Here is a 14,023-nt window from a genome sequence, read left to right on the forward strand (position 1 = left end):
TTTGAAATAAAGGCTGCATCACTGATCTTACAGTGATGATGATACATTTACAGAGAAATACATCAAGACATTTCAACTGCTGTCAGTTCATCCTTTAGAGACGGACATATGGGACTTTGTAGATAAATGCTAATACTTCCTAACTTTCAATAAGCCACTGGGCATTGTAATGTGCAACGGCAAACATAAATGATAAAAGAGACCTATTTTGAGTGACACTCACAGTAACACCAACAATCAAACTAAGGCAGAGTTTAAAAGTCTCATAATCCAAAATATTTCCCTCCCTTCAAGGATTACCATCCGCCCGACTACAAACTATTTGAATGCCCAAAAGTAATTGTCTGAGTCCTTTAAAGCACAATGAAGTCTGCAGTTTGACTTCCTTTCGACTCAGTGAGGTAAAGGAGGCTTTGCTGCCTCTATTTCTTTGAGGGAATATTTTATTCTGGGAGACCTCTCACTGACAGGATTCGGTGTTTACTCCCCACTGAGTAACAACAGGGCGCTCCTGTTGACAAAGGCTGAGTCCTCCATGTAAGTTTTGCTGCAACATTGTAAAGGTTAGCATCAGACTCCCACGGGAGGGTCACTGGGGTATGGCACATTTTAAGTGAACATATACACGACAGTTTCTAAAATAACCTTAAACCTAGTATGGAAGACGATAGTCAGGGTCACTGAAGACACTCAGTTGTGTAACTTCTTCATAGTCAGAGAAAAAACTGCTGATCAGGGGCACATTTTAAAGTAACCATATACACAACAGTTTCTAAAATAACGTTAGACTTAGTATGGCATTTCTGTACTGACATGTGTTATTTGTAGGGATGTAACGATATATCGAATATCGCGATTTATTTTTATTTATTTTTTATCTTTTTTTTAATTTTTTTAAACCTTTATTCAACCAGATGGTCCCATTGAGATCATCAATCTCTTTTTCAAGGGAGACCTGTCCAACATGATAGCAAGTAGGTTACAACATGAACATAAAAACAACAGATAACAATAAAGGACATCGTATTTACAGGGCTACATGTACATACCTAGAGACATTGACAAGTACCAACAGTATATTTATATCTCGCCCTGTCAATAAGCCTCACCTTCTTGGCAACAACTGTATTGTTTTTGAAGTGGTGGAGAGACAATGCACAGTTTGACCCACTGCTGTCACCCATGGCCAAAGCATATCTCTCTGTCCCAGCAACATCAGTACCAAGCAAGAGAGTTTTTTCCACAGCAGGGGATTTTGTAAACGCCCAAACATCCCAGCTTCTACCTGGAAATGTGGACATGCTCATATTCCTACAAGATAACCTTGATGATGCTGAGTGAGTGAGTTAGAGTTGAGTTACTTGAAAAACTAAAGTGAAACTTGATTTATTCTATTGCAGGGTCTGATTATTATATTGTTGACACTTTAAAATACTAATATCCTACTAAAATGCTGTACAAATCAGATTTATTATTTAATAAAGAAAAAAAATTCAAGTAAAAAAAACAAACATTTTTTTTCTTTATTTTTCAATATCACGATAAATATCGTACCGTGGACTTTTTATCGCGATATTATCGTACCGTGAGTTTTTGGTATCGTTACATCCCTAGTTATTTGTTCGTAAAACTTATTTTAAAGAGCTGTTTAGAGCAATTGACGATGTGTTTCAGCCCCCCCTTTCTGCTGGAGAGTGGTTTCGATGAACAGCAGTTGTTTTAGTCCGTGGGCCAAATAATTATTTATTAAATCACAGCTGAATTATTACCTGTACCCTGAGTTGTATGCTCGGCTGGTTTAACCGTGTATTATTGATGAAAGAAAGTGATGGAGTTTGATGGGAGGTGTGATAAATTCTCATCAGTGTTTAAAAATACATAACACATAATACATTTCTGCTGCAGTGCAGTTCATTGCTTTCTTATGAACGCAATACAGCCGGCAAGATTATAACAACCAATGCCTTCACTGCTATTGTGTGTATAAAACTTTCCACAGAAAACGGTTTGAAGGGCTGATGAAAGCGATGTGGACATTTAAATATTCAACACGGAACATTCAAACAGCTGAAAATGTCGATGTTAAAATGTTATTCAGTTCTCTGGGATTTCAATTAAAATAGTGGAAAGATGGCCAATCTCGCCATACCAACCTGCTGTATTTCCAAATTTCTGATTTTAATTACACAGCGTCGTTTTAGGTTCTGCAAAACATACTGATTCTCTCATTTTATGCCAAAATATAAACTGTGTGGTACACAGCCACACTTGCAGTTAGAAGGTAGGCAAGCTTGTGTCTTTGTCAGATAAGAATGCTGGTTGCGCGAGAGGAAATGAACGGACAGAGAAGCTGGAAGCGGAGAGGAAATTATGCTCTTATCTCAAATCCTTAATAGATCTCTCCGAACATGATTTGAAGAAGAATTGAAAGTAGAGGTACAGAAAGCTTCACTCACATTCAAGGTGTAGCCTAGCACCTTATAGCAAATGCAGAGAGCCAGAGATTACATTTATGATTGTTTCTATAACTCCTCTTTCTTCCCCTGATATCTCAGCCAGTGTATTCCTGCCACCCACTGTGTGTCTGTCTCCTCGCTGTGACACTGTCTGCATGTGTCTTTGACTTTAGTGAGCTGAGATAAAGACCAAAAGATCAATATGAGGCTGTTGGAGCAACGATATTCAGTGTGTTGAAGGGAGATTGATTCAGGAGCTTTGACGGTGACTCAGACAACATTACAATTACCTGCTTGATAACTCAGTGTGAACAAAAATCATTGCTGTCCACAAATACACAACACTGCACGAATCAGTACTAAGTCTAAAAAACTGAAACGATAATAAGATCAGCAGCCTGTCCAGACCTCTAACTCTGGGGACTGATTGCAGCCCAGCCAGTGATAATGATTTCCTGCTTCTTGTTATATAGACAAACACACATCCTTCCCTTATTGAGGGACTCCATAAATCTTCCCTTATGTATTCACATTATGATTTTGCTTGTTTTTGTGATTAGTACCAACATTAGTGGGAACTCTCTCATAATGAAACGTTGCATGCTTATTCTTTTGCTCACTTACCCAGCCAATTTCTTAATGTTGGGCAATTGATTCTTACAAATAAGTTACTGTACCAGTTGTAATGTCAACTTACATGATACAATGACACATGAATCCATGTGAATGTGAATTTTCGTTTATTTTTGGTTAAATAGGCTTGTGGAGTTTGTGGGAGAAACACTTCCTCTGGAGGTAACACATGGACTTTAGCCTTTGCAGACGTTTACATGCACAAAATTACAGGATAGGAAAAAACAAACAAAACCCCCTTTAATGCATTTGGGTTGACCTAATTATAATGTAAATAAAGAAATTCAAATAATTAAGGTCCTCATATTTTTGGTTTGAACCTATTTTGATTGCATATCAAGTAAACAAAATGTCGAGTCATTCCTGAGCTCACTCTGTAGCGTATTCTCTTTACTCCCCCCCCTCTTATCGCTTTTCCTCTCCATCCACATCAAGCAACCATCAAGGCTCACTTTTTTCTTTGCATTTATTCCGACACACATTTCCCTTGGTAAGTTTATGAATGTTAGTGAGGGCCTGTCATGGGTACGATGTGAGGAACATGTTCATGAGTCTACTGGGCAGCAGCAGCTTGAAGCCAGCAGATAAGTACACCCTGTGAATTTTAACATCATTCAATAAACTGTGTTGCTGGTGCCATAGGCTGCACCCTGGGCAAGTTGGAACAAGTATAGATTGGCAAAATGTAATCCACAGTTATTAAAAAAAAACATGCCCTCTTGCCAATCAATGTTGCTGGGCACAGGCTGCCAGGCTGTTATTTGTGTCAGCATAAGGTTAGATTTATCACTTCATAATGACAACAACACCCCAAGACCAGGAGCTCTTCACCCAGGCACATCTGTGCAAAGAATACTGCAAATAAATCAAACTATGGCAGCGGCTTATTCTGTGGGTGGTGGACTGATGGAAAATGGAACAGGATGAGGAAGAGGAGCAGAGGTTGAAGAGTGAAGTCAAAGAGATGTAGTTGGCTGGAATTTGAATGTAACTGTGTGAGGAAAGCATAATCTTAAAAGCCGTTAAAAAATATTGCCAGACTACTTCTCTTTTAAAAAGTGACACTTGTGACCTTTTGAGAATTGTACTTACTAAGGAAGCGGACTTCAGTTTTTCATTTTTAGGAAGAACTCTTATGTGAGCTGACCTGGAGCAATGCATTTAATAATCATTCACTACACACCACTGGGGAGGCTGGCCAAACCTTATTTTTTTTAAATAACTGAACCTCACCAGAAATCATATCACACTTTGGTCATAAAAATGCTAATATTTATATTCAGCAGTCTCTCAAAGTAGTGACTGTGTGTGTGCCTGCATGTGTTTAGGCTGGGATGCTTTTGCTACACACTCTCGCCAAAGACAGTAGCTGTGTTGATGAATAGAAACCGAGGAGTTAGGAGAGTACAGTGTAACGAGAGAGGAATAAAAGTTCATGATGTGTGTATTGAGAGGGATGTGTGGCGTGCTGAATTAATCATTTTGTTTCCTCGTGCGTTCTGTGAGGAAAAATAATGAGCAGTTTAACATAGTATTCATTACCCTGAGGTTTGGGCGTACACAGGGATTTGCTCTCCTTCTCATTTAGCTATTGCTGTCTCCATAGTCATTTTAAATAACTGTTAGTAGGACATCTCCAGTTGCCCTTTTAAATGCGTTCACAAGTATTAGTCAAAAATTACTATATTCATTTGTCATTTGCTTTCTCTTTCTAATTGTTTGAAATGCGGTAGTATTTCCACACACTCTTGTTACAAATGCTTTAGCTCAAATCTTATTTCTAAGAATGCAAAAAGAAAAAATTCCACTATCTGTCTAAATGTGTTATCTTTCCAAATCTCTCCGTAAGTTGTCGGTGTAGTTCTCCTAAAACCAAAAATGCATTTGGGTTGACCTAATTATAATGTAAATAAAGCAATTCAAGTAATTGAAGGTCCTCATATTTTAGTTTGAACCTATTTGATTGCATATCAAATAAACAAAATGTGGAGTCATTCCTTAGCTCACGCTCCATATCATTTTTTCTCGGTTCTCTGTGTATTTAACCTAGTTTTTTGTCATTTGTTTCCCTCTCAGACCCCTCTTCCTGCCCGAGGCAGAAATCTCCGGCCACTGACCTCTGCTACAAGACTGAAATCAGCAGTATGATGGACTTTAACTCCCCAGACGCTTCTCTGGACAAAGGTAAGACTTGAACAGCCCTGCTCAGACACTGCTGCTTGACTTTTAAGTTTCCCGCAGTGCCACAATAGGACGATGCTGTGGCATGCAGGGGCGGCATTCATGACAATCCAAAAATGCACATGCAAAAACACAGAATAGTCACACACACATGTGAATTCACAATACACACAAGAGCTAAGAGAAGTCTCTCTCAATCACTTCCTCCCTCTCCTCAGTATTTGCTGCTTGCACCTGTTGATGAACAATGGCCATCCATTACATGTGTTTGTCTAGCTAACGATGACTGCCTGTGATCCCTGTAGCGTCTAGCTGCTAATGAGCCAAGAGAGACTTGTGTTTAAAAAACATTACAGAGAGCTTTCCACCTAATCTGATAAACCTGCTACCTTATTCAGTCTGTGTGCATGTTAGTGTTGAACCAAGAAAACAACAACCACAGACAACTGCTGGTTGAGAGTTATGTGGAGTTTGTATTCTCTCAAATCTGGACTCAAAATGCATACATTGTATTTTGGTATGTTACTCAATCTGGTGTCACTAAGTGTGAAGTTTATATAATCCCTAAAACATGTTGAAAAGTAGAAAATTGCTGATAAATCCAATACTGTGATTGCACCTATAAGCAACGAGTTAGCATTTTGCTATTTTTTTTTTACATGTTATTCAAATGTTCCATCAAAACTTCTTGCTGTGATGTAATACATTACCATTTATTAACTGTTAAGGCTACATTATCAACCACAATGCAAGGCTGTCAATTTGGGGGACTAAAGTTTATAAATGTGTTTTAATGATAAATGAATGCACACATTTTACCATTATTTTAGGTTGACAATAGGTTGATAATAATGAACCTTTAGGTCTGTCGAACCAGATGTTCACGGTTTGTTTATTAAAAAAAGATGCAGATTAATTAGAAAAACTATAAAAACTTCAGTTAGCTCACTCAGTGTTTCATGGCTTGCAGCTAGTGGAGACATCCTCGTGGTTCTAATGAGGACAATCTGAATTGTTATTGGATTGACATTTAATGCATTTCTAGCTCCTAGTCCTCCTGTAAATATGATGCTGCAATATGGCTCCGTCTACAGTAAATACCATCATGCTCCATCTGTGTTTACAGTTCTGCTGTTAGTCACTCGCGGCACATTAACCATCCCCTAAAAGCAGCTTATCAACTTTAAAAGTCTCTATTTATTCCCAGAAACTCTTCAACTGGTCAGACGGGTCTCGTGTCTGCAGACAAACACAGTTGCAGTCGTTTATCTGGAGTCTGTTTCCATGTTTCAGCCCTTTTTATGACAAAAGCTTCCTTCAAGCTGTTGGATTCTTGTAGAGAGAATCAAAGTAGCAAACCATGTCACCGGTACAGACACTTCTCTTGGATTGTGGATCCATTCAGGCTGCCAGCTGCAGTATGGATCTCTGGTGTCCCCCAAGGAGCCCCCAGGGGCCCTTTCCTCATTACAGTGTCCTGCTTAGGGGTCTATTTGGCTGCCAGTGTTCTATCCTATTAGCGTCTGTCGATGTCGGGATGATACCAAGAGAGCTCACGAGCCATTGTTCAAGGAAAAGAGAATACATATAGCTGGCAATCTGGTTTCCTTGGTATGTTAGTCACATTACAGCTCTGCAGATCAGAACAACATATGGTAACTGTTTGGTTCTAAGTACATCAAGTCAAGTACTGTGCTTCATTATAATTTGAGGTTGAGTGTTTTCATTTAAGGATTTTTCTAAACACAGCGGGAAATATTGTAGTCTTTACTATACTATATTAATCTGACAGTTACTGCTCATTTCAGGTTATGGAATAAACTGCCCAACACTTTATCAAGCTATTCAAATTCAATAAATCGCTATTATACATATAACACTCTCAATAAAACCATCTTGCAAAATAAGTACTTTTACTTATTGATTGAATAATTTAACATACAGATACTGCAAATACTTTGGATTTTATGTGAAATTTGGCATACACAACTTTTTTCTTGTATTTGTGTGTTAAGTAAAATATCTTAATGAAACTACAGAACATGATGAAACAATGTAACTTGTGGTAGTCATTATAAAGTCAAAGAGCAGGTTAGTTATATGCATATGTGTAAGTTAAAATGTTTGCACACGTACGTACGCGCTCTCCTTCAGCATGAACCAGCTGGTGCATTATGTCCAAGTTCGTTTCCTGGGTGCTGTAGAAGTGCAGACTCAGAAAAGCATGCACACGCTCCCCCAAGCCAAGGCCACGAATATAACCTAAAGTTTCATCCGAGTGAGAACAGGGCGCTGAGGGGCATTATCAGCAAATTCATCTCAGGTCTGCAGAAGGAGAGAGACAGGGAGGCAGAGGGGAAACAAACCTCAGCAGTGAGCTCTGTATCATTATGGAGACAGGTGCTGCTTCTGCACATTAACTGCCAATGATATCTGGGTGAAGCTTGGCATGTGGGCTGGTTTAAATAGGAAGGTCAGTGCAGAGAAGTCATACAAGGCATCCAGAAAGGATAGAAGGAGACAGAGGAGCTGAGAGTAACATTTTTGGGGGAAATAGAAAGGCACCATGAGAAGGAAGAGGTGAGTTTGCCTCAGGACATACTGTAGTTTTGCCTGTGAATGTATTGTGATTAATGAGAGAAAAACCATATAGCGAAGAGGGTAGGAGAGAAATACCACCATGAACAAAAGAACAATAAAAATAGTGAGAATGTGAAGGTGTGGGTGTGGGTGCATGTGTGGAGTCTCTCTGCTGAGTGCTTCCATTTTTCTCCTGCGCTGACACTTTACAGAACACCTGCCCTCACCGATGCCCTCGTATAGCCATTAGGACGGTGGCACTTAAATGCCTCCAGCAACAATAACAAGGCCTCTGCACCATAATTTGCTCACTCCAGAAATAACTTTTTTAGAAATGCTCAGACAGTAGCTGTGACTCACATTATTTAGATATGCAAGACGCAATAACTGGATATTGTTTGTATCATCACCTTCAAAATCAGATCGGGAGTATTGACAAAAGACAGGACAATAAGACCTAATGCAGATTTTAGATCACAGTGGGCATCATCATCATGGACATAGACATGATTTTACACTGAGGATCCCCACACATCAGAAAGGCTTGACTGTGCGCCTGTCTGCCTATTTCCTCTGGCCTTTTTATTAAAGACCACTGAGACGTTGAAATGTACAAAAGGGGAGCAGTGCAGCAGTCTTATTATCTGCCTCCATGCTCTTACTGCTTCATTAAAGGAGGCTGTCGACTAGTGGAGCTCAAAGGTCACAGACAAGGCAAAAAGACGAGGCACATTTCAAGGGGTCTAGTTTTCAGAGTTCATTTGAGCTTTTGGAGTCATGAAAAGAAACATTACTGGTGTAGGTGGTGGCTGTATCAGATAAACTACCTGATACACTTCTATTAGGCTCACTCTCTCACTCTCCTCTGAGCCTTTTACAAATGCTCTTGCTCTTTTCCTCCTCCCTCTTGTTCCCTTAGAATCCATTAGGAGGCATTTGGCTCAAGAATTCTTAGATTTAATTTATCCACATGTTACATTATGTTCTACATCTAGATGGAGCTTTGCTGGCTGAAGAGCAGGGCAGGGCTCGACATTATAAATGGCCCGCTGGCCCGGAAGCACTATTTAGACACCCCGGGCCAGCATAACGTAGGCCTACTTTCCACTTGCCCGCTCGGGCCACTAAAAATATTGTTTAAAAAAAAATGTTTCCTGTGGTATTGGTATTTTGACTAGCAATTTTGTTAAATTGTTTCGTTTATCAACGCTACAACATAGCGTTTCGTGAGTCGCTTGTCGTTGTTGGGTGAAAAGCAAACAGCTGTTTGTTGCGGAGCGCAGCGCGAGCAGGCTCCCGTGAGCGGGAGCGCGCTCCTTCACTACAGACTATCGCGCCACCTAACCATTCGCCAAAATGTTTTTAATACCAGCGGTAACCGGGCAAAAAACAATCTTCAAATAAAAGAAAGTCACCGGAGGAGTTAAAGGAGAGTGACAGGGAGCATGAGAAGAAGAGGGAGAGAAAGTTTCAGCCAGCTTGATCGATGGAGTTGGCTTCTATAGAGTGGTGCAGTGACGCGTCCTAAAACCCTTTTATAAACTATCGATTAGATTTATGATTCGAACATTATAAAAGTAGGGTAGACATGTGGAGATTATCCGGCTGAACAAAACGTGCATTTATCAGGTTTGTTTTCCACAGACCTTATTTCCAGCTATTTTCCAAAACCCTGTGGAGAAATCACATTGCTTTCTGTCGAGGGAACCAGCAGCTTACTTCCTGGTTTTAGGATGCGTCACTGGCTGCACCTCTCAATATGATGCCAATATAAACAAAGTCTTCTGTCGGCTCTGTACATCAATGCCGACCTATGCTGACAAGTAGGCTAAGTGAAGAGTAGAAAATATATAGGTATTGGCTTTAGGGAAATGTCCCAGCAGTTTAGGAGAATGAAGGATCTAATCTAATCTATAGCCATTACATTTCTAACTCCTAATGACAGGAAGGCAGAAAGTGCATTATACAAATAATAATACTGATAATAATAGCAGACATTTTTTAACAATGACCACAATATCCTTATTTTAATAAACCAAATATGAACAATTGAGGAAAATGAGGAAGAACTGATTGTTCAAATGTTGTAATGTTAGTGCATAAATTACTATTGCAACAAATGTGTTCATTTTCTTCATTATTAGTCGATTTTTTTTGGACGAATGCTCCGGGCCAGTGGTTACAATGGTGGGGCCAGTGACAATACAATTCCACCGGCCCGGAGGGCCAGTGGCTTTTTACCCTTAATGTCTACCCCTGCAGGGTCTGTCCAGCACTACCTGTCTACATTCATCTAAATGGAGTGACAGTTGCTAAGCAATGGGCCCAATTCAATGCTGAGTGTGTGTGATGTGCACTATCAATGCATCCAAAATTGCCAGGTCTGAGACTGCCTTGTTTTTGGCACGTCGCTCCTTCTGCAGCAAATGGAGCAGAAACAATGAAAGCGTCTTCAGTGACCTTCTCTGATAGCTCCACAAGCCTTCAATCCCCCAGTGAATGTGTCCCCAACTCACACCAAATGTATTTCAGAGCTCACAAGAGAAGCTGAATCAATAATAATTAGGGCTGCCAGTCGATTAAAATATGTAATCGCGATTAATCGCATGATTGTCCATAGTTAATCGCGATTAATCGTAAATTCATCGCACATTTTTTATCTGTTCTAAATGTACCTTAGAGGAATATTTTTCAAGTTTTTAATCAACTTATGCTTTATATGTGTGTTTATTATCATTTGAACAATGACAAATATGCTCATGAATATTAAACACAACAACCTCTGAACATTACAAATATTCGCCTCAATTCAACCTGGAACCTCTCTCATACAATAATACAATACAAAGTGTGTGTGTGTGTGTGTGTGTGTGTGTGTGTGTGTGTGTGTGTGTGTGTGTGTGTGTGTGTGTGTGTGTGTGTGTGTGTGTGTGTGTGTGTGTGTGTGTGTGTGTGTGTGTGTGTGTGTGTGTGTGTGTGTGTGTGTGTGTGTGTGTGTGTGTGTGTGTGTGTGTGTGTGTGTGTGTGTGTGTGTGTGTGTGTGTGTGTGTGTGTGTGTGTGTGTGTGTGTGTGTGTGTGTGTGGGTGTGTGACCGTTGGAGCTATGTGCAGCTCAAGGCATATGCTCGAACGGGAGCTGCCTGGACGCTGCAATCATGTTGCGCGCACTATCCATGCTGAGTGTGCTGACTTTTCGTACAATGTCCCACTGTCTGGCTTCCTGCATAAAGTCAAGTGCTCGGCGAAATGTCGCTCCTCTGTTTTCATTTAAACAGCTCCTTATATCCGTTAGCGCAGCTAGCTAGCACCAGATGCTAACAACAACAATACACGTAAGGTCTCTCTCTCGCTCGCTCGCGCCACACATACACACACCCTCCCGGTCCTCCCGATGGCCAGTCGGTGCCTGCCGGTGAGCGTGGAAGTGTGGTCTGCCACAAGCGGGCAGCAGGAGCGGGGCTGTCACTTGTAGAATGTATTTTAAACTCGATGCTCTCTGAAACTACGGGGCGGCCGAGGACAAAAAATACACATGCGTTAATCACGTTAAAATAATTAGTGGCGTTAATTTTTTTTGCGTTAACGCGTTATTAACGCGTTAACTTGACAGCCCTAATAATAATAATAATATATAATTATTTGTAGTTTCTTAACATATATTTAATAACCTTTTGCACCTTTTTAAATACATAAACAAATTCAGGCGGTACCTGGTGTATTAAACATTGGATCTAAAATAAATGTTTTATACGAATTGTGAAATAATACACTGGCTCTCACAGATATAGATGACCTCTAGCAGAAAAGTGTTTATTTTGAGACCCTCTATCTGCAAATGCTTTTATTGTATCTTCTAACCACTAACATGCACCCAATATGGATATGGACCCAATGGATTTGGAGCAGTGTGCTCAGTTATTTCCCCAATATGAACATGAATAGTACAATTTAAATATATATTATATTATATATATATATATATATATATATATATATATATATGTTTTCTTTCTATTTTTGATATCATTTTTTATGAAATGCCTTTTTGGAGAGGGCTTTTGAATGCATGGTTTTATTTCAAGCCAGTGCTGGTTATTACAACTCATGAAAGTATCAACAGTCATGAATTAAAAGTGACCTAGAAATTGGTATTGAGGATCCAAGAAGAAAAAAACGTTAAATGTTTACTGCTTTTCCTCTTGATTAATGCAACGAAAGACTAATGAAATTCAGATTTTAAAGTTAATACATTTTGCTAAAATACACTGACTCTGGATAAAGCTCTTCTTTGTATTCTCTGTCAAATTATTTATTGTCTTCTGTTTTGGTACTCCACCAAGGTGCTAGGTGTATTTTCTATTTCTGAATTCCACCTTGTAGTCTGACACGAGGCGACCAGCCAACAGGTACACCCAGTCACCTGTGGTACTACCTTCTGCCTGTCCTTCACATGGCTGTTAAAGAGGCCAGCAGGCAGCTAATCTGAGCCGGCGCCTGGCCTAGTGAACTGGCAGCAGGACGATGGTGGAGAGGGACTGTGGCTTTCTGAGCTGCCAGATATGGAAGAGTGGCTGAGTGGCACCTGGTGGCTGCCGGTTCCTTCACTGATTACTGAGCATGAAGGTTGGAAGTTTGAGCGAGTAGAGAGGCAAATAAAGTAGCTGATGGAGGACAAGACCGGAAGTCTGAGGTATAAAATAAACAAAATAAAGAGGTGATGAGTGGAGACATATTATTAGAACAAGAAGGGGAATCCTGAAGAGTAAACAATGTCTTAAACCCTTTAGACTCGTAGTAGATAAACACACACCTAGTTGTAATTTCAAACAAAGGACCTGAAGCTAACAGTTTAATGTTGACCCACCCTCCTCATGTATGTGCTTTGCCTGAGGCAAAAATGGGGGGGTGTAAAGGAGGAGGTTATGCAACAACATCTTAAAGGTCTCAACAAATCCGCGACCTCAACACAGACATCTCATTACTTTAAATAATGTATCTACAAGAGTCAGCCTACTTGTTGCATGATATACACTGTGTTCAAATAGACCAAGAGCACCGGTACAAAACAACATTTCAAACACAAATCTGTCATTGGACTCATTGTCATTGGAAAAAAAAGTAATGTCCAGAACAAAAATTGTTCCACATTCACAGCCACCTAATGCAACCTCATCTGGCAACATACTGCATTGACCAAAACAATATGTGCATGTGCACATTCCAGGTAAAATGCAGTGAAACCTGAAATTGCAAAATTGAACTCTTCACCTCCAAACTGTCGACGAAGGATTGAATGATTTATGGTCTGACTTCTCAGAGTATTATAAACTGCACCTGACGAGCCCTCAAACTCATAAATGTGTCACTCCATCTAGACACTCTCGTCTGCATAACCCAAGTGGTGGACGAGGTGCTCAGGGCTTTTATTATAAGAAAATGAACAATAAGAAATTATAATAACCCTAATCCTATATAGTAGATTATAACATAGCATATAGAAGGGATTGTGTAAAGTACAAGTATGTGAAATCTGTACTGAAGTGCACTACTTGAGAAAATGTGTGTAAGTGTTAAATAGCAAATCAACACTGAATCATTCAGAGCAGAAAACTGCCTTTGCCTTTGACAGCTGAAAGTATTGGCTTGAGGTTAGAAGTGCAACGTGCTTGAAAATTGAAAACGGTGAACATAACAGCAGTTTTCTACTGTAGGTGATCCAGACAGAATTTACCCTTCACAGTGTTTTACAATAATTGGACTGTTATTACCACTACATGACCGAGTCATTCACCTCCTTGCATTTATGTGCGGTGTTGGTACAATAATGAGAAATGCCTTTCTACTCTGTCATCCTCACAATTCACTGGTCATTTTTCCTTCTTTATTTCTTAACATGTTTTACTCTTGGGCTGATCTTTCAAATGAGCGATGTTTCGAGGTTGTGCTGTGCAAGCTGCAGTATTGGGTTGGGGGGGATTATGGGAACAGGACAACAGGAAAGTGTGTATTTCTGAGGAGAGGGTGTCCATTAACATGTGCATTGTGTGTCGTAACAAAGTCCAGTTAGGCGTTACTAAAGACAAGCATTAACAAGATGGACACCACCTTGTTCACAAGCACCAGAAAAAAGCTGAAGTGATTACAAAGTTGACCATCCATGCACACGTACACAC

The 14,023-nt window shown here is 39.9% G+C and overlaps 1 protein-coding gene across 4 annotated transcripts in view; it reads left to right on the forward strand.

Moving 5' to 3' along the window:
• kazna (kazrin, periplakin interacting protein a) overlaps nucleotides 1-14,023 on the forward strand; it is a 212,790-nt gene that overhangs the window by 130,256 nt on the left and 68,511 nt on the right. For all 4 annotated transcript variants that reach the window (XM_034209100.1, XM_034209101.1, XM_034209102.1 and 1 more), the window contains exon 4: nucleotides 5,166-5,273. In XM_034209100.1, the coding sequence (XP_034064991.1) occupies nucleotides 5,166-5,273 (108 nt within the window). The remainder of the gene's footprint in view (nucleotides 1-5,165; nucleotides 5,274-14,023) is intronic.

The sequence above is a fragment of the Gymnodraco acuticeps genome, unplaced genomic scaffold (assembly GCF_902827175.1).
Source record: "Gymnodraco acuticeps unplaced genomic scaffold, fGymAcu1.1, whole genome shotgun sequence".
In the NCBI taxonomy this organism is placed as follows: Eukaryota; Metazoa; Chordata; class Actinopteri; order Perciformes; family Bathydraconidae; genus Gymnodraco; species Gymnodraco acuticeps.